Source organism: Lissotriton vulgaris, chromosome 7 (genome assembly GCF_964263255.1).
Source record: "Lissotriton vulgaris chromosome 7, aLisVul1.2, whole genome shotgun sequence".
Taxonomy (NCBI): domain Eukaryota; kingdom Metazoa; phylum Chordata; class Amphibia; order Caudata; family Salamandridae; genus Lissotriton; species Lissotriton vulgaris.
In genome coordinates, this window is record NC_141695.1 from 1622122508 (window position 1) to 1622144792 (window position 22285).

Genomic DNA, 22285 nt, shown 5'->3' on the forward strand with positions numbered 1-22285 from the left:
AGCAGACCACTCTTACCCAGTCCAAAGATCAGGGCTTGATCCATCACCGTTTTTTAGCTCACTGCACCATCCCAGCTCAGAACCTGGCTACATGCAAATTAGTCTGTTCCTGTCCCAGTGCATGATGGGAACAGGGCAAACCAAACTACCCAGCCAATTCTTATACTGGGAAGGAAACAAGCTTCCGGGGACCGGTTTCTGGCATTTCAGCCGTCGTCGGCCCGGCTTGCTTGAATCCTGATGGTGCAATGAGCAAGGGACTCACATCTGAGTATACCCTTCCACGCTTATGGTGGGCAAAATGATTCAGAAAAGGGGGTGGTGATGAACAGAGTGTCTGAATTAAGCAGACCACTCTTACCCAGTCCAAAGATCAGGGCTTGATGAATCACCGTTTTTTAGCTCACTGCACCATTCCAGCTCAGAACCTGGCTACATGCAAATTTGTCTGTTCCTGTCCCAGTGCATGATGGGAACAGGGCAAACCAAACTACCAAGCCAATTCTTATACTGGGAAGGAAACAAGCTTCCGGGGACCGGTTTCTGGCATTTCAGCCATCGTCGGCCCGGCTTGCTTGAATCCTGATGGTGCAATGAGCAAGGGACTCACATCTGAGTATACCCTTCCACGCTTATGGTGGACAAAATGATTCAGAAAAGGGGGTGGTGATGAACAGAGTGTCTGAATTAAGCAGACCACTCTTACCCAGTCCAAAGATCAGGGCTTGAGCCATCACCGTTTTTTAGCTCACTGCACCATCCCAGCTCAGAACCTGGCTACATGCAAATTAGTCTGTTCCTGTCCCAGTGCATGATGGGAACAGGGCAAACCAAACTACCAAGCCAATTCTTATACTGGGAAGGAAACAAGCTTCCGGGGACGGGTTTCTGGCATTTCAGCCATCGTCGGCCCGGCTTGCTTGAATCCTGATGGTGCAATGAGCAAGGGACTCACATCTGAGTATACCCTTCCACGCTTATGGTGGACAAAATGATTCAGAAAAGGGGGTGGTGATGAACAGAGTGTCTGAATTAAGCAGACCACTCTTACCCAGTCCAAAGATCAGGGCTTGATCCATCACCGTTTTTTATCTCACTGCACCATCCCAGCTCAGAACCTGGCTACATGCAAATTAGTCTGTTCCTGTCCCAGTGCATGATGGCAACAGGGCAAACCAAACTACCAAGCCAATTCTTATACTGGGAAGGAAACAAGTCTCCGGGGACCGGTTTCTGGCATTTCAGCTGTCGTCGGCCCGGCTTGCTTGAATCCTGATGGTGCAATGAGCAAGGGACTCACATCTGAGTATACCCTTCCACGCTTATGGTGGACAAAATGATTCAGAAAAGGGGGTGGTGATGAACAGAGTGTCTGAATTAAGCAGACCAATCTTACCCAGTCCAAGGATCAGGGCTTAATCCATCACCGTTTTTTAGCTCACTGCACCATCCCAGCTCAGAACCTGGCTACATATGCAAATTAGTCTGTTCCTGTCCCAGTGCATGATGGGAACAGGGCAAACCAAACTACCAAGCCAATTCTTATACTGGGAAGGAAACAAGCTTCCAGGAACCGGTTTCTGGCATTTCAGCCATCGTCGGCCCGGCTTGCTTGAATCCTGATGGTGCAATGAGCAAGGGACTCACATCTGAGTATACCCTTCCACGCTTATGGTGGACAAAATGATTCAGAAAAGGGGGTGGTGATGAACAGAGTGCCTGAATTAAGCAGACCACTCTTACCCAGTCCAAAGATCAGGGCTTGATCCATCACCGTTTTTTATCTCACTGCACCATCCCAGCTCAGAACCTGGCTACATGCAAATTAGTCTGTTCCTGTCCCAGTGCATGATGGGAACAGGGCAAACCAAACTACCAAGCCAATTCTTATACTAGGAAGGAAACAAGCTTCCGGGGACCGGTTTCTGGCATTTCAGCCGTCGTCGGCCCGGCTTGCTTGAATCCTGATGGTGCAATGAGCAAGAGACTCACATCTGAGTATACCCTTCCACGCTTATGGTGGACAAAATGATTCAGAAAAGGGGGTGGTGATGAACAGAGTGTCTGAATTAAGCAGACCACTCTTACCCAGTCCAAAGATCAGGGCTTGATCCATCACCGTTTTTTAGCTCACTGCACCATCCCAGCTCTGAACCTGACTACATGCAAATTAGTCTGTTCCTGTCCCAGTGCATGATGGGAACAGGGCAAACCAAACTACCAAGCCAATTCTTATACTGGGAAGGAAACAAGCTTCCGGGGACCGGTTTCTGGCATTTCAGCCGTCGTCGGCCCGGCTTGCTTGAATCCTGATCAGGATTCAAGCAAGCCGGGCCGACGACGGCTGAAATGCCAGAAACCGGTCCCCAGAAGCTTGTCTCCTTTCTGGTGAAGAATTGGCTTGGTAGTTTAGTCTGCCCTGTTCCCATGATGCACTGGGCCAGGGACAGACTGATTTGCATATAGCCAGGTTCTGAGCTGGGATGGTGCAGTGAGCTAAATAACGGTGATGGATCAAACCCTGATCTTTGGACTGGGTAAGAGTGGTCTGCTTAATTCAGACACTCTGTTCATCACCACCCCCTTTTCTGAATCGTTTTTGGCCACTATAGGTGTGTCAGGGTATACTCAGACATGAGTCCCTTGCTCACTGCACCATCAGGATTCAAGCAAGCCGGGCCGACGATGGCTGAAATGCCAGAAACCGGTCCCCGGAAGCTTGTCTCCTTCCTGGTGAAGAATTGGCTTGGTAGTTTAGTCTGCCCTGTTCCCATGATGCACTGAGCCAGGGACAGACTGATTTGCATATAGCCAGGTTCTGAGCTGGGATGGTGCAGTTAGCTAAATAACGGTGATGGATCAAACCCTGATCTTTGGACTGGGTAAGAGTGGTCTGCTTAATTCAGACACTCTGTTCATCACCACCCCCTTTTCTGAATCGTTTTTGGCCACTATAGGTGTGGCGGAGTATACTCAGACATGACTCCCTTACTCACTGCACCATCAGGATTCAAGCAAGCCGGGCGGACGCCGGCTGAAATGCCAGAAACCGGTCCCCGGAAGCTTGTCTCCTTTCTGGTGAAGAATTGGCTTGGTAGTTTAGTCTGCCCTGTTCCCATGATGCACAGGGCCAGCGACAGACTGATTTGCATATAGCCAGGTTCTGAGCTGGGATGGTGCAGCGAGCTAAATAACGGTGATGGATCAAACCTTGATCTTTGGACTGGGTAAGAGTGGTCTGCTTAATTCAGACACTCTGTTCATCACCACCCCTTTTTCTGAATCGTTTTTGGCCACTATAGGTGTGGCAGGGTATACTCAGACATGAGTCCCTTGCTCACTGCACCATCAGGATTCAAGCAAGCCGGGCCGACGACGGCTGAAATGCCAGAAACCGGTCCCCGGAAGCTTGTCTCCTTTCTGGTGAAGAATTGGCATGGTAGTTTAGTCTGCCCTGTTCCCATGATGCACAGGGCCAGCGACAGACTGATTTGCATGTAGCCAGGTTCTGAGCTGGGATGGTGCAGCGAGCTAAATAACGGTGATGGATCAAACCCTGATCTTTGGACTGGGTAAGAGTGATCTGCTTAATTCAGACACTCTGTTCATCACCACCCCTTTTTCTGAATCGTTTTTGGCCACTATAGATGTGGCAGGGTATACTCAGACATGAGTCCCTTGCTCACTGCACCATCAGGATTCAAGCAAGCCGGGCCGACGACGGCTGAAATGCCAGAAACCGGTCCCCGGAAGCTTGTCTCCTTTCTGGTGAAGAATTGGCTTGGTAGTTTAGTCTGCCCTGTTCCCATGATGCACTGGGCCAGGGACAGACTGGTTTGCATATAGCCAGGTTCTGAGCTGGGATGGTGCAGTGAGCTAAATAACGGTGATGGATCAAACCCTGATCTTTGGACTGGGTAAGAGTGGTCTGCTTAATTCAGACACTCTGTTCATCACCACCCCCTTTTCTGAATCGTTTTTGGCCACTATAGGTGTGGCAGGGTATACTCAGACATGAGTCCCTTGCTCACTGCACCATCAGGATTCAAGCAAACCGGGCCGATGACGGCTGAAATGCCAGAAACCGGTCCCCGGAAGCTTGTCTCCTTTCTGGTGAAGAATTGGCTTGGTCGTTTAGTCTGCCCTGTTCCCATGATGCACTGGGCCAGGGACAGACTGGTTTGCATATAGCCAGGTTCTGAGCTGGGATGGTGCAGTGAGCTAAATAACGGTGATGGATCAAACCCTGATCTTTGGACTGGGTAAGAGTGGTCTGCTTAATTCAGACACTCTGTTCATCACCACCCCCTTTTCTGAATCGTTTTTGGCCACTATAGGTGTGGCAGGGTATACTCAGACATGAGTCCCTTGCTCACTGCACCATCAGGATTCAAGCAAGCCGGGCCGATGACGGCTGAAATGCCAGAAACCGGTCCCCGGAAGCTTGTCTCCTTTCTGGTGAAGAATTGGCTTGGTCGTTTAGTCTGCCCTGTTCCCATGATGCACTGGGCCAGGGACAGACTGATTTGCATATAGCCAGGTTCTGAGATGGGATGGTGCAGTGAGCTAAATAACGGTGATGGATCAAACTCTGCTCTTTGGACTGGGTAAGAGTGGTCTGCTTAATTCATCACCACCCCTTTTCTGAATCACTGGATAGACTTGGCTGCATAATTTGCTGTGTACAAGCATGTATATGTAAAGTGCAGTACTAAGTACTGGGTGGAGTTTATACTCTCCAATTTACCATCATATGTGTGCACCTTCAGGCCACAATATATTACTTTTCATTCTGGATAAGCCTGTGAAGTAAGCAATTTAACTAAAATTGTTGTTCAAAACAAAAAACATAACCACATAACCTCAGCGTCACTCCCCTGCATTTCTAGCAAAGGCACTTTTCCACTGAGCTCCTAGGCCCCAAACCCCCTGGCTCTACCTACAGAATTAGATCTTCCATCCTTTGTAACCTCATCAATGGAACCTCTCTTATCTACATCTGAGCACTGAGAAAAGTCTTGAAGGGTTACATGAAGCTGTGGCAATCCATCAAGACCACCACACCCCACCTGCCTTTTGGATTTATGGTTGTTATCCAGTATCCTCAAATCATTATGACGTAGAGCAAAATTAATTTTTCATTGTAGGGGTGCATTATATTCACACTTGTAGACTGCATCCGCATATAATCTTATGTTGTGTTAACCTAAGTGTTAAAATCTTATAACATGGTAACATGAATGTTACTTATTACGCCACTATATAGAATACGTGAAGAATTAATGTTAAGTAATTGAATGTGAGCACCAGAAACACTAACAGAAGTACTTGTGTTGCTCAACTGACAACCATTTATTACTGAATGTGTTTATTAATCGTGTCATGTTATATGTAGGTAGGAATATTAATTGAATGTGCCTTATTTCTACATAAATTCGTAACACTCATGTTCCATTTCACTAATGTCAGCTGAATTCTGTGGCCTGAAATGCATTTTCCCTGGAAGCTCTTCCATTAGAATTAACAGCTGAATTTCATGTGCATGTTGGATTCTGTTCTTTCTCACATTTCTGTTGCAGGTGGAAGAATCATCTAGAATAATTTCTTTGTTTTAGTAGTTAGGTGAGAAGGCAAGACGATACATTGAACATTGATATTGATAGTGGATAATTGTTGTACTTTCTCATCGGAGAGGGCCTGGGATTCAAGGTCGTCTCACTGCTGCACAGGGGCATCGCTTCCAATGGAAAAGTACCTTTGAGGATGTGGTGTAACCAGATGGCGTGTCCCGTGAAGGACTCTGGGTAGTCATCTTCTAAATTGATGTATCTTAACTAGGGCACTTCTTTGACAAGAGAACGAGAGAGAGAGCATCTCAGAAAAAGCTCCGTAGCTTCATGCTACCTGACCCAAAATATGTGGGGACACTTCTAAGGAAGATCTCACAGGCTGACAACTTAACTGATCCTACTCTGGGAAATGCTCATGTACTAACCTCACGTTATTGTTAGTGTAGGGACAGATTAATGCTTTATTCCCACAAAATTTTGATGCAGGAGAACTTGGACGTGTGTTCCCTAATCTTTTGCATCCTGATTCTTGAACTACTTGTTCTGTGCGTGTCGTTCGAACTGGCTTTGTATTAGCCCAAATGTACTCCTACACCCTATTTCTGAGATGTCTGTAAGTTCAGTTATTTTTGGCATTGTAGTACGACATCTAACCCTATTTGGTAGTCTGTAATTCTTAAGAGTCATGGGAATTGGAATTAAACTGATTGACCCGCTAACAATTTCTCCACCCCCACACGCTTTCGTGCTGAGAAAAATACTATTGACTTGAGGCTTTAGAGCAGATCTAGAATGTGACACCTGGCTCCTTCAATTACATACATATTATTCACCCTTTTTGCATACATTTCTATTGCACAAGTGTCACCAGGCCTATCTGATCACCAGAAAAGGAGTTTTAAGCAGTATTAGCGAGAGAGGGCCTTAGAATCCACCCACATAAAGCCTTTCTACTCTACAAGCATTTGATTGCGCAGAAGGAGTGTGATTCTGCTAAATATGAGTTTTTTGTTTGTACTAAATGCCTTCTTCATGCATTTAGCTCCAAGACTTGTTTTATCAATTGTGTAATACCTTTAAAAGAGGAAATGATAACTGATTTTCCATTATTATGGACACATTTCTTAACTACAAGGAATCTTGGTACATTTCTGTATTTTGTAAAAAATTTAATTTGGATAAAAACTACTGCAACAGTTATTTTTTTGTGTTTTATATTTTACCCTCTACAGGTCCAACTACATGTGCAGACGGACCTCATACTAAATTAATTAATTTGATGTGACAATATTTTAGACAGCTCACCTGGAAAAATATAATATTGTCTCTAGCCGAATGCTTGCATCCAGGTGCACATGAAGCTCCACCTAAAAAGATACACATAATTGAAATTAAATCAATACCTATTTTGAGCAGTCCTAACGTATTTAATTTCAATTTGCTTTAACTGAAATGTTTTCCAATCTGAATATTTTATCCAGGATAGTAATAAAGAATCGCATAATTTATTGCAGTGCTGTAGTCCAATCTATCTTGAAAGATAAATATTACACCACCATTCATCTTCAATCATTGCGTCACCGCTCTACCAAGACCATAGAGTGATGAGAGTTGGGCAAATATTAACTAAGACTTCCGCCACGCAAAAGTGCTTGATCCTGTTCTCTCGGTTGACCAGGTCTATGGGTATAGTCAAAGTGTGATTGGACCACAGCACTCTTCCCAACCACCCTCGAAGTCAGATCCTTCATCCACAACCTGCAAGACATGGCCAAAAGTTGAGCCAACATAACTAACAGAAGCAAAGTCAATGGTTTGAGTTCTTGATATCATGGATGTCATGAATGTTGATGTGACATACGATTTCACTAGTGATGTCAACAGTGCTGTAATTTTAGCTGTGTCTATGAAATTAAAGGGCATATTTACAAGTCCCAATTGACACAGGAACGTCACTTTATTTGAGGTTCTGGTGGCAATACGGGATTTGCCTTATTTGCAAGGCAGTATTAAGCCACTTAATGTGGTGAACTGCCATTACAACGCGGCTGTTTCACCGCATGTCATTACATTGCATGCGTTACAAAGCATGAGATGTAACAATGCGTAACCATTACTACGCATACCATTACATCGCATGAGCTTTTACAACGCATGCTATGTAATGGCTAGCCACATCGTTGTGAGGCAACTGAGGCTCTTCCGTTTCCTCACAATGACGTGCACCGTGCACCGACCCTCAGATGACGCTAGAACCAGGGGAGAGGAATCACGAGGCGAGAGAGGTAACGGCGATTGGGAGTTACTTTTTTAGGGTTTAGGTCAGTGTCTGGGGTAATGCAGGGTAGTGTTTCAGTGTAGGGACTGGACTGAGGGTAGGGGGAGGGTCGTACTGGGGTAGTGTTTTAGGGTTTAGGGTAGTGCCGGAGGGTCCTGCAGGGCAGTGTTTCAGTGTAGGGACCGGACAGGGGGCGGGGGAGGGTCGTGCAGGGGGTAGTGTTTTAGGGATTAGGGTAGTGTGGTGTTTGTGTAGTGTAGGGTAGTGTTTTAGGGTTTAGGGTAATGCCGGAGGGTCCTGCAGGGTAGTGTTTCAGTGTAGGGACCGGGCTGGGGGTGGGGGAGGGTCGTGCAGCGGGTAGTGTTTTAGGGATTTGGGTAGTGTGGTGTTTGTGTAGTGTAGGGTAGTGTTTTAGGGTTTAGTGTAGTGTCGGGGGTCGTGCAGGGTAGTGTGTGAGTGTAGGGATAGGACTGGGGGTAGGGGGAGGGTCGTGCAGGGGATAGTGTTTTAGGGTTTAGGGTAGTATTGTTGTGTTTGTGTAGTGTAGGGTAGTGTTTTTAGGGTTTAGGGTGGTGTCGGGGTCGTGCAGGGTAGTGTTTGCACGGATGACTAAAGCAAGGGGAAGTTCCCTGGTGTCATACGCTGACGACACCCAACTGGTGATCACCCTGTCTAACAATCCCAGCCAGGACAGAGCGAAATTGAAAGAAAACATATTGGCCTTTGCAGAGTGGATGACAGATAACTTCCTGCAGCTGAACTCTGCTAAATCTGAGATCCTTCTGAATGGCAAAGACGCCCTACTTTGGAACTACGAATAGTGGCCTCTGGCTTCATGCTTGACAAAGATCTCACCTTTGAGACACATGCCAAATCAGTGGCCGGGAAATGTTTTGGGCTGCTGCGCTGCCTTAAACAGATACTTGGCCTATTTGATGCCCAAACGCGACAGCTGATCATTCAAGCCTCTATACTGGCCCGATTGGACTACTGCAATGTGCTTCTTTTGGGCTCTAATAAGTCTGTGCTGAATCGACTGCAGCGGGTCCAGAAAGCTGCAGCACGCGCCATCATCGCCGTCCCCAAGTACAGCCATGTCTCCAACCTCCTTTACCGCTTGCATTGGCTGCCCCTTTAACACTGAGTGCATTTTAAAGCGCTCTGCACTATGCATAAGATTTTGACAGGCATCGGCCCAGATATTCTGAGCGACCTGTGCACCCTCTACTCTCCACCGCGAGCGCTGCGCTCGGCATATTTGATCCTCGCACGAATCCCACGCATTTGAAGGACCAGATCCGGCAGTCGCTCCTTCAGGCCACTGGCCGCCGCCCTATGGAACTCTCTCCCTCTTCACATCCGCAGCAACTTTGATCACCAAGTCTTCAGACGGCTTGTGAAGACTTGGCTTTTCTCTCAACTTTAATTCCTCGCCTGCCCTCCACTTCGTCTGGCTTCGGCGCTGGGACGCTTCATTGCTGAGGCAGCCATGCGCTCTACAAGTATTCTAATCTAATCTAATATAGTGTTTGAGTTTAGGGACCGGACTGGGGGTGGGGGGAGGGTCATGCTGGGGGTAGTGTTTTAGGGTTTAGGGTAGTGTTGTGGTGTTTGTATAGTGAAGGGTAGTGTTTTAGGGTTTAGGGTAGTGTTGGGGGGTCGTGCAGGGTAGTGTTTGAGTGTAGGGACCGGACTGGGGGTCAGTGGAGGGTCGTGCTGGGGGTAGTGTTTTGGGGTTTAGGGTGGTGTTTTAGGGTTTAGGGTAGTGTTTTAGGGTTTAGGGTAGTGTCGGGGGTAAAGTCACTTACCTTTCAAACTTTTACCAGGAGTATACCTTTACAACGCATGCCTTTGCGTTGTAATGGCATGCATGGTAAAGGTATAGTTGTGGTAAAAGTTTGCGATGTAATGGTATGTCGTTGTCATTGACATTGCGTAGTAATACCTGCGTTGTAATGGCACTCGTGGAATTGGTATGCGATGTAAGGAGTCATATTCCTTAACGTGGCTTAATGCTGCCTTGTAAATACTGCACCCTTTCACGATATCCTTAGGGTGAAAGAGGTGGGCAATGGGTGTTTCAGTGGGCGTAATGCCGCAACACCCACTGATTTTGATACTGCCTCATATTTACAAGGATGGCAAAAATGTGGACCAGCGCGAAAATTAAGATAAAAAACCTGATCTTAACATGACACAACAAGGAGAAATGCTTTATTTCTCCTCGTTTTTGCTGTTTCTATTTGTGCTGCATTGCGCAGCACAGATAGAAACAGCAAAACGCTATGCATGATTGTTTAAGGGCAGGAAGGTGTCCCTTCCTGGACATAAACAATCATTTAAAATATGACGAGTTGCAAATTCTATGTGTGCTGCACAAAGCAGCAAACATAGAAGTTACAAATTGCCATTTAAGATTCATTATGTGCAGGAAGGGACACCTTCCGGCACATGGGTCAAGGGTGTCTGCGTCAGCGCTAGGCAGCTGTAATTAGCGCCAGCGCACGGGGAAACGCAAGGCTGCACAGTATTGTTGTAAATGTGGTGCAGTCTTGCGTCTCAGAAGTGGTGGAGTGCGCCGTTAAGCCAAAAAGGCTAATGTCGCGCTCCGTCACTTCTTTGTGAATATGCCCCTCAATGTTCTGTCATGGCTAGTGCATTAGGAACAAATGATTTCCACAATATACGCCTCTTGCCCCGGAACCACAAAGTATGGTAATCATTACTCTTTGTAGAGATTTGATGGCTCTGTCAAAGTTGTTCGGTGTGTACCGAAATCCCGTCTGATCATTGGAGAGTACCATGGGAATTATTGGCCCCATAATCCAAGGCAATGGAATTACTCGAATGCACATTCAGTCACATTTGTGAGAATCAATCAATGAGTACACATAAAGTTTAGCAAACCTTTCTCTTTTTGCAAAGATGTATTTCTCAAATCAAAATACAGTGGTGTGATCCAAAATGTGCTGATAGTGCAGACGACGAGATGCTCAACAAAGTGTGAAAATAATTTGCAGGATCACAAAAAAGCACCATCTGCACTCAATGGTGGTTGTATTACTTCTAAACAGAAAGAATCCTGTAATTTGCTTTGTGAGGTATCCTCAAAGATTTAGGGCCATATGTATCATCATCCAGTTTTGCGATTCTCAAATATCGATTTTTAAGAAATCGCTATTTGAGAATTGCAAATAAGTATGTATGTACAAAACCGCATTTGTTTTGCGATTTCTTAAAATTCCTTTATTGCGATTCGCAAATTGCGAATCGCAATTAAGGAATACTCGGCCACATGCATCAAGGTATTTAGGAGTCGCAAACGGTGCGATTCGGTAACATCGGCCGTTTGCGATTCCTAAATATCTTTTTGGTATGCATCAATCATTTTTGGTAAAATCGCTATTATTAGCGATTTCCAAAAATGCGATTGCTTCTAAGGAATCACAAATTTGCGATTCCTTAAAAGCAATGCATGATTGTTTTTAAAATTGCGAATTCGCAATTAGGGGGTGCAAATTACCACGAGGGTGAACCTCGTGGTAATTTGCGAAAAATAATTAAAATGCTCAAATTAGCATTTTAAACACTGTCATGTTACAGACACACATGTCCTTGGGACGTGTGTGTGTGAAACATCCACTTTAAAATACATTTCAGGGGTGCAGGGGGGGGTCCTTTGGACCCCCCCTGCACCCATGGAATGCATTAACATTTTGCGAATTCTAATTTGCGAATTCGCAATTCCCATTGATTCCTATGGGCCTTTTGGCCCATAGGAATCAATGGGAAATGCGAAATCGCAAATTAGAATTCGTATAATATTTGCGATTCGGTAAAAATTGCGGTTTTTACCGAATCGCAAATATTATGCGAAAATATACATGCATTCCGTTTTGCGAATTCCAAATTGCGATTCCCTATTTTTCGCAATTTGGAATTCGCAAACGGCCTGGATGATGCATGTGGCCGACTTTCCCATTCATTTCTATGGGCCAGGAGGCCCATAGGAATGAATGGGAAGTTATTGTCAATTTGCGATTCGCAATTTGCGAATCGCAAATTGAGAATAATTTCAAGGGTGCAGGGATGTCCAAAGGACACCCTGTTGCACCCCTGAAATATGCATGGGTGCACATGTGGCGCACATACATGCCCTAAGGGCATGTATGTGCGTCACATGGCACTTTGAAAAATTCAAAAATGTGCATTTTTCATGGAATTCGCATCTTACCAACAACTAGAAGTTGGTGGTAATTTGCGATTCCTTAAGGACATTTTGACATTTTTTTCAGCATCATACATTGCATTTAAGGAATCGCAAAATTTGCGATTCCTTAAATGCAATTGCAAAATAAGGTATCGCAAATTTTGTGATTCCTTGTTTTGCACCAGATTTTGGTTTATACATATCATTTAGCAAATTCGCATTCGCAAAGGCTGAAATTCTGCGAATTTTTGCCTTTGCGAATGCAAATTTGCTTGATACATATGGCCCCTAATCACATTACAACCGTGCATGTGACTGTCGACGTTTCGACCTAAACTATCTTCACCTTTTGTATAGCACTATTGTATTTTGATTTGAGAAATGCATCTTTGCAAAAAGAGAAAGGCTTTTTTTTTAAAGAGTATCCATTGAGTGATTGTCACAGAATGGGACTGAATTGTCCATCGATTAATTATCTCTTCTGGTAATAAGACGAATGAGTCCCACAGGAATCTTGTTTCGACCATAGTTGTCCCTCTTTCCCACATAGCTTGCTTCGCGGGTATGGCTATATACCTATAAAACAGTGCTTACTGTCTTGAAAAGTTTTCTTCTCTAATATTTCGTTTTATGCAATGCACACACACACTTATAATCGCAGTATCTTAACCTTGCATGTTGCACTAGGACACTCAATAAACTCTACATGCTTCCTGCGCTAGTTATAGCCAGTGGTTCGAGCGCAGCAATCTCCAAAACCTAGAACATATTTGTGCCTTGAATCCTTTTCTCTTCTTGTTGTTACAGATGTATTTTAAATGCATTCTCACTGTAGGTAACTGTCCATGCAGCACATTTGCAAATTACCATGCTTTGGTGCTGCCGCTTTGTTAATGTTCTTTTTCTTTTCTTGTTTTGTAGGTCACCAGTGGCGAAGATGATGCAAAGAAGAATCGAAGGACCAGACCAGTCAGAGGACCTCCAGGTTAAGCAAGAACTCAGGAAACATCATTTATGACAAGGATCCATGGATGCTGCCACTGGGGTGAGTAATCTTAGTAACAAGCAAAAAGTAATTGCTGGGTGCAGTTTAAGTAGTAAAGTGCATCCAAGATGGCTGCCGTCCTCACAAGGCCTCAAACTGTCATGGCATCGTGGTCATGGGCCTTTAACAATCAGGATCCTTAGAGGTGCAAGCGTTTGCTGGTCACCTCCACCACAATGCCTCAAGCTTTAGGCACCTGAGACTAGGCCTGGGCGGTAAATTCCGTTCAGCTTGCGGAATTTGGGTAATTTCGCGTTCCGCTGAGAACACAGAGTTGCCAAAAACTCCGCGATCCGTGGCTTTGCAGAATTTTTTGCTTGTTCGCACTTTCAAAATGAGTCTTCGCAAATTATTTCCCCCCAAGCACGCAAACAGCAAACAGCAATTCTGCGTGTTCGAGGAACTCTGCGTGCTCGTGGAGATTTGTCATCGTTTCGCTGAGCTTTGCGAAGCGCGACTACGCAAAGTCTGCCCACACCTACCTGAGACCCTATTTAAGCTAGACACCCTCGACAGTAAGTCTATTAGGGCTTTCAAAGATATTGAGCACATAAACTCAAAAATCTTAGGTGGGCAACAACGCCCAAAAAGCTTGAAGTCACTCATACCTGCATAAACTGAATAAAACCACGTCGATGAAATAGTCTTTTTTGCACAATGTCCCGAGATTTAGAACTCAATTCCTAAAGATTCCTGACTTTGGCGGACATATTGAGCGGTTAGCGCTCTAGTTGCTAACTCTGGGGGCATAAATTCACCGCGGACGCGAAGCTGGCACGCCGAAGGCGCGCCTAAGGCAAGCCCGTCCGTGCCTGGATGCTGCCGGCTGCCAGGGAACTCTGCCAATTTTTAACAGAAGATGACCATTTTAAGGTACTCAAAGGATGCGCTGCTGCATCTAAGGGTGAACACTTTCGGCATGGGCTGTGTGGGAGATATCTCAGTAGAAAGGGGGACACAAGGTTGTAGGAGTGATAAATGTGGGTGGTCGGTGATACTTACCCTGCAAACAGTAGATCCCCCCTACTCCCAGACCCGAAGCAATCAAACCGTAAAAGAACTAAGCACTGGGAAGAATGCCCAGGTGAAGGCAGCACAGGAGCCTTTCCAGGGCTTGTATATCAATGCTTGATCTATTCCTAAGCCCTCTGCTGAATTGTGGGACTTGCTGGAGGATTTGAAGCCAGACATTTGTCTCATATCTGAGACCTGGTTGCAAAACCACTCCACACCGGTCTTGGCAATCGCGTATCCGGTGGAGTATACTGTCACTACATTAGAAAGGGTGAGCCTGACCATAGCCTCTTGCACCCCACATTACATCAAAACACTGGACACAGTGTTGATGGCCGGTATGGAACTAATGGTGTTTCGGCTGGAGTCTTTGAAGGGGGCCATCTGGATGGGGGCTGTAGTATATAATCCCCCAGGAGAAAGCAAACAATTGTTTTGTGCTTTATTACTGGAGACCCTCACCCCATACAGCCTGCAATCTGACTACTTTTTTCTGGTCAGGGATTTTACTCATCACCTTGATTGAGGTAATATAAATTTTATGATCAATTGTGTCCCCTATCGTAGACCCCAACGGCTCCATGTACATGCTTCTAGTACATGTAAGTTCCCTCCACAACCTACCATGAAGACGCAAATACATTTGCGTCCAACGTTAACATGTCCTCTTTCAGATGCACCATGAATGGGTCCGATATCCAGTTCCTAAGTGTGCCTTGCCAACGTCTTTATGTGGTACACTTTTATGATTTCTAGCTCTGGCGAGTTAGGCCCTGATTTCTGCCATCGAGCCTCTTTCTCCCTTCTGCCTCTAAAGGCCGCAGCCTGCTGCTTCCTGACCCTTGACTTACTCCCTGTGTGGCGAGCTGTGCCAGGTTCGGCCAGCCTTGCCTGCCAAGACCGTATTCAACCTTCATGTTATCTGCTCCGCTCCTCGAAAAATACATTCCTGTCTAGTAGTTTAGGTAAACATCCTTCCCCAGCTGCAGAGAAAAGGGCCCGGCCTCACTGTCTCCATGCAAGTAATTCATAGCTTCCGTTACCATGGTAGGCCCATGGCCCCTCACATCTCATGTAGACACGTAGTCGCATATGCACGCACTAGCAGTCAGTATAGAATAGCCTCTGCCCGAGAGACCTTTCCTTCTAGATAATACAGTTCCTCAAATACAAGATATTAGATATGATTTGGGATTAGGTTGTTCTGACATCCCAGACTTCTGTCTCCTCATGAAGGGCTAAATGTCAAGTCCCCTTCACCCTCCAGTTTCCACGTCAATCATACGTCATGCTGCTGCGCGCGCATCTCTGCCACATGTTTTTGCTGACTCTGCAGGATCCTTCTAGGGATCCACCCACTTATGACACCTTTATGTGACGTTTCCAGCACACACCTCCGTGTACGCCCTAGTGCACGCCTTCTATTACGTATTTCTGTTCTTATCTCGTTTCTCTCAGCTGTTACGCCTTCTGCATTCAAAGCTACTGTATGAAATGACTATATATATGATTCCATGATAATAAATCATTGCACATGTCCATTGCAATTCCCACCCTGAACCCTCGTGGCGATGGGTCATGCTACCATTGGCTCGAGCCAATTCCTTTGTTAAGGAATAAAACCCTTTTTCAACCTCAGATACCACGGATTCTGCCTTCTTCTTTTGACTGAGTTATTCTTATTGAACTTTACCGCATAAATTCCGTATAGGTAATTAAATTTTACCACAGAATTGGCGCCCGAACAGGGACCCCTCCCCCACCTCGGGCGCCAGCGGTGCATTGCAGGCCTGGCCCCCTGCCCCAGCGCTGACGGACAACTACGCGTACCCGCAGGATTTCCTGTATCTCCCTCAGGCCAACGGAGGTGACCGAGGCTGCGATCGACACCCAGACGAGGCGGTGAGGAGTGCGGAGGATCCCGACCAGAGCCTAGCTGAGAGAGCAGAGTCCGAGGTATCCGGAGGCCCACCAGTTCCGAAGTTCCGAAGTGCTTACGTCACGAGTCGAGTCCAGTCGAGTCCAGTCCAGTGTCAAGTTTCCGAGGCCTTCCGTTCCGTGCTTCCCGGTGAGTACCATTGCTGGGGACGCATCTAGACGAGCGCATTAATTTGTGCCGGTCAAGATGGGTTTGGGTACACAGACCTGGTCTGCACTGTTTAGCGGTGTATCTGTACTGTTTAGCAGTATATCCTGTCTGCACTGTTTAGCGGTGTATCTGTACTGTTTAGCAGTACATCCAGTATCATGCCATTAGCTAGTTTTATTCTAATTATTATTGTTCGCTCTGAAATGTTTTAGTATGTTTTAATGTCGTGGTATGAGTGATTGTTCGATCTGCATTATTGTGTTTACTGTATTAGTTGTGTCCGAAGTCGAGTAAGTATCAAGCCCAGAGTAGCACGGCTGAAACATGCCGCTGTTCTCCAAACTAAGACAGATAGGAACCAGAAAAGGGATTCTAGAAGAAGCAGTGCCCGTTCCACCTAGGGACACTCCAGGGCACTTTATGTACCACAAGCACGGCCTAGACGCTGTATTATATCTCGATTTGTGGGTAGACTATACTAAAGATTTAGCAGAGAATCAAAGATGGCCCGCTACTGGGACATGGGATGCCGAGTGCATCATGAGAGTAGAAGAAGCATTATGGAAAAAGAAAGCCAGACAGTCTCAGAAAGACGCCATTGAACTATGGCGTAAAGAATCGCACAGACGTACAGAAAAAGCACTCAGAAAAGCAGAGAAACATAAAGAGGATTCAGACAAGGCCCAAGAAAACGTATTAGTCGAGGAGGGGATACGAGTAAAAACAGAACAAGTAGACCGACAGCGAAACACTCTTATGAATGGTATGTATCCTTTACTGGCCGAGGGTTTACCTAAAGCCACTCCAGAAATACCGAAGGATCTGCCCCCTCCCTTGCTCCCGACTAAAGTATATCACAAGACCACAAAGGACATTTTCCTTTCTTCCTATCTAGACGATGTAGCCCCTGAATATGTTAATACCGCACCGCCCCGCACACCCCCTACTGGCGGCGCTCGACCCCGAGATAGTCAACCCCCACCTCCGCGACAAGTTACTCCTCCTCCCGTTCCAACACTTCCGGCTGTCCTTCCATCTCTTCCCGCACCCATTCCTCCTACTTTACACTCCACGAATCCCTTCGGATCCGGCGCCTCAGGAGGCGCGTCAGGAGGGGCGATAGGTTTTCAAACCCCACCACCAACACATCGATGGACTCATAGGGATCTAGCACAACAACGTACACCTCAAGCAGCCGATTTTGACATATACAAAGAACGTCTTGCAGATTGTAGATATGATCCAGTACCCGGTAAAAAGAATGACGATAGAATGATGCTCGCATCAGTACGATTGCGACGAGTTACAAACTTTTTATTGACACTACCTGGAATGGTTGATCATCTAGATAGAATATATCATTTTGTCCAAACAGGGGTAGGCCCTGAAAGTATTGGCGAAGCCATGGCTTACCAAAAAGTCGATACTCAAGGCAAGATATTACGGTTTTTCATAAACTGCCTAATAAGAGAACAGGATAGGCCGGGTGCAAACCCGGAAGAAATAAAAGCACTTCATAGATGGGGTCAGAATATAGCAGACGGGAATCATGATAAACAGGCTTGTATAGAAAATATGTACCGAAGGATCAGAAATGCAGTAATAAAGATACATGAAAGAAGACAGCCAGCACCAGAAGTAGATTCAGACAAACTTGAATCCTCGGGGGAGGAGGACGCACCAGAAGAGACAGGAGGACAAGCACAATTACCAGTTAGAGAAATGATAGCATATGTAGGTAAGGGAAGACCCCATAATAACTCAATGCGTCCGGTACGTCCAGAAAGTAAAAGAGTCTTTCGAACTGCCATGTCAAATCCAAAGACCCCCGAACACCTATTCCAGGCCACTGACAGAATACTACAAGAACGAATGGGGTACCATGTACTCAATTCCATGGATGAACAAGAATTGGCCAGGTCAGCCGTACAATGGACTGACGATCCTGATACATATAGTGATGATGGTTTAGTACAGACTTTTTTAAACCTTTCCCCTGACGAACAGAAATTGGCTGGTATATACATGGTTCAGCATCTCATTACATTATTCAAGGGCCAACATTCTGATCCAAGTCCCTTACCTGATATATTAATAGAACTACTCTCGCCACAATGGAGAGGTTTAGGTACTGACTTAATTAAAGTAATTCTAGAACATCGACACAGGTACAATACTTTTCTGAATACACGTTTTGTTCCAGCTCCACCCATAGACAGAAAAACGTATTACATAGACAGACAGAACCCCTTGCGAGAAGTGCATCCGGTCCAGAATGCCGATAATACGCTCAGACGCGTGTTTGTGTACACGCCCATAACTAAAATAGAATTATTGGAAATGAAAAAATTAGTGCCCAGCCATGACAAAGATCCAGCAGGTTTTCATCTTGAAATAAAAGACATGTTACTCATGGGTGATTACACTTATCCTGACCTTATGAAAATATTGAAAGTACTACTGCCTGCTGGTATTTACGAGAAACTCAAAGAAAAAGAATGGGAAGTTGGAAATGCAAAGATTGATTGGGCTGCATTAGAAAACGAAGAAAACACCCGAGTTCCAGGCCTAGGGCTTGGAGACAAAGTTAAAGCGTTACCAGGATTGTTAGTGCAAGTATTGCCACGTTTATTAGCAACTAAAAAGGAGGACTGGGATGCTATCTCAGCCTGTAAACAGAAACCCGATGAAGACACTAGCGATTTTTATTCCCGTTTTGAGAAATGTTTTGGTATCAATAGTGGCCTAAAAGCAAGTAGCGAGTCATATCCACATCTTTTCGTAACGAAACTAGTCGAAAATTCCTTGCCCCAAGTTAAGAATCGTGTACAAAAAGTCGAGAGCACGTGGCAAGCAAATACACCCTCACAAATGTTACAAATGTTACAGTACCACCAGAATAGAATTAGAGAGGAACACGAACACGAACAGAGACGCATGAAAGACACAAAAATGAAAATGTTGGTTGCTCAGTCAGTTCCAGCTGACGGTCAGACAAGCATTGGAAATGCAATAGGTCTCGGATTTATTTGAGTTAGAGCTAATGGCATTGTAAATGGCAATGTATTTTAGCCAGGTGTTATGGAGTGTATGCATGTGGTGTGTAATGGAATTATGTGGTATGGATTGGAATTGTTCACCCTGCGCACTCACTGCTCGGCACTCACTGCTCGGCACTCACTGCTCGGCACTCACTGCTCGGCACTCACTGCTCGGCACTCACTGCTCGGCACTCACTGCTCGGCACTCACTACTCTGCACTCACTACTCTGCACTCACTACTCTGCACTCACTACTCTGCACTCACTACTCTGCACTCACTACTCTGCACTCACTACTCTGCACTCACTACTCTGCACTCACTACTCTGCACTCACTACTCTGCACTCACTACTCTGTACTCTGCACTCACTACTCTGCACTCACTACTCTGCACTCACTACTCTGCACTCACTACTCTGCACTCACTACTCTGCACTCACTACTCTGCACTCACTACTCTGCACTCACCACTCACTACTCTGCACTCACTACTCTGCACTCACCACTCACTACTCTGCACTCACTACTCTGCACTCACCACTCACTACTCTGCACTCACTACTCTGCACTCACTACTCTGCACTCACTACTCTGCACTCACTACTCTGCACTCACTACTCTGCACTCACTACTCTGCACTCACCACTCACTACTCTGCACTCACTACTCTGCACTCACCACTCACTACTCTGCACTCACTACTCTGCACTCTGCACTCACTACTCTGCACTCTGCACTCACTACTCTGCACTCACTACTCTGCACTCACTACTCACTACTCTGGACTCACTACTCACTACTCTGGACTCACTACTCACTACTCTGGACTCACTACTCTGGACTCACTACTCTGGACTCACCACTCACTACTCTGCACTCACTACTCTGCACTCACTACTCTGCACTCACTACTCTGCACTCACTACTCTGCACTCACTACTCTGGACTCACTACTCACTACTCTGGACTCACTACTCTGCACTCACTACTCTGCACTCACTACTCTGCACTCACTACTCTGCACTCACCACTCACTACTCTGCACTCACTACTCTGCACTCACCACTCACTACTCTGCACTCACTACTCTGTACTCTGCACTCACTACTCTGCACTCACTACTCTGTACTCTGCACTCACTACTCTGCACTCACTACTCTGCACTCTGCACTCACTACTCTGCACTCTGCACTCACTACTCTGCACTCACCACTCACTACTCTGCACTCACTACTCTGCACTCACCACTCACTACTCTGTACTCACCACTCACTACTCTGCACTCACCACTCACTACTCTGCACTCACCACTCACTACTCTGCACTCACCACTCACTACTCTGCACTCACCACTCACTACTCTGCACTCACCACTCATTACTCTGCACTCACCACTCACTACTCTGCACTCACTACTCTGTACTCTGCACTCACTACTCTGCACTCACTACTCTGTACTCTGCACTCACTACTCTGCACTCACCACTCACTACTCTGTACTCACCACTCACTACTCTGCACTCACCACTCACTACTCTGCACTCACCACTCACTACTCTGCACTCACTACTCACTACTCTGCACTCACTACTCTGTACTCTGCACTCACTACTCTGCACTCACTACTCTGCACTCACTACTCTGCACTCACTACTCTGCACTCACTACTCACTACTCTGCAATCACTACTCACTACTCTGCACTCACCACTCACTACTCTGCACTCACCACTCACTACTCTGCACTCACCACTCACTACTCTGCACTCACCACTCACTACTCTGCACTCACTACTCACTACTCTGCACTCACTACTCACTACTCTGCACTCACCACTCACTACTCTGCACTCACAATTCACTACTCTGCACTCACCACTCACTACTCTGCACTCACCACTCACTACTCTGCACTCACTACTCACTACTCTGCACTCACTACTCTGCACTCACTACTCTGCACTCACTACTCTGCACTCACTACTCTGTACTCTGCACTCACTACTCTGCGCTCACTACTCTGTACTCTGCACTCACTACTCTGCACTCACTACTCTGCACTCACTACTCTGCACTCACTACTCTGCACTCACTACTCTGCGCTCACTACTCTGCGCTCACTACTCTGCGCTCACTACTCTGCGCTCACTACTCTGTACTCTGCACTCACTACTCTGCACTCACTACTCTGCACTCACTACTCGGCACTCACTACTCACTACTCTGCACTCACTACTCTGCACTCACCACTCACTACTCTGCACTCACTACTCTGCACTCACCACTCACTACTCTGTACTCACCACTCATTACTCTGCACTCACCACTCACTACTCTGCACTCACTACTCACTACTCTGCACTCACCACTCACTACTCTGCACTCACCACTCACTACTCTGCACTCACTACTCTGTACTCTGCACTCACTACTCTGCACTCACCACTCACTACTCTGCACTCACTACTCTGTACTCTGCACTCACTACTCTGTACTCTGCACTCACTACTCTGTACTCTGCACTCACTACTCTGTACTCTGCACTCACTACTCTGTACTCTGCACTCACTACTCTGCACTCACTACTCTGCACTCTGCACTCACTACTCTGCACTCTGCACTCACTACTCTGCACTCACTACTCTGCACTCACCACTCACTACTCTGCACTCACTACTCTGCACTCACCACTCACTACTCTGCACTCACTACTCTGCACTCACCACTCACTACTCTGTACTCACCACTCACTACTCTGCACTCACCACTCACTACTCTGCACTCACCACTCACTACTCTGCACTCACCACTCACTACTCTGCACTCACCACTCACTACTCTGCACTCACCACTCACTACTCTGCACTCACTACTCTGTACTCTGCACTCACTACTCTGCACTCACTACTCTGTACTCTGCACTCACTACTCTGCACTCACTACCACTACTCTGCACTCACCACTCACTACTCTGCACTCACCACTCACTACTCTGCACTCACCACTCACTACTCTGCACTCACTACTCACTACTCTGC

At 46.2% G+C, this 22285-nt stretch overlaps 1 protein-coding gene across 2 annotated transcripts in view; it reads right to left on the minus strand.

The window, feature by feature from the left end:
• LOC147706118 (adenosine deaminase-like) overlaps positions 1–22285 on the minus strand; it is a 180336-nt gene that overhangs the window by 122830 nt on the left and 35221 nt on the right. Inside the window, exon 2 of one of the 2 annotated variants that reach the window (XM_086932552.1) lies at positions 6876–6937. The exons of the other annotated variant lie outside the window; for it this stretch is intronic. Within the exon in view, the coding sequence (XP_086788678.1) occupies positions 6876–6937 (62 nt within the window). The remainder of the gene's footprint in view (positions 1–6875; positions 6938–22285) is intronic. 2 annotated transcript variants of the gene reach the window in all.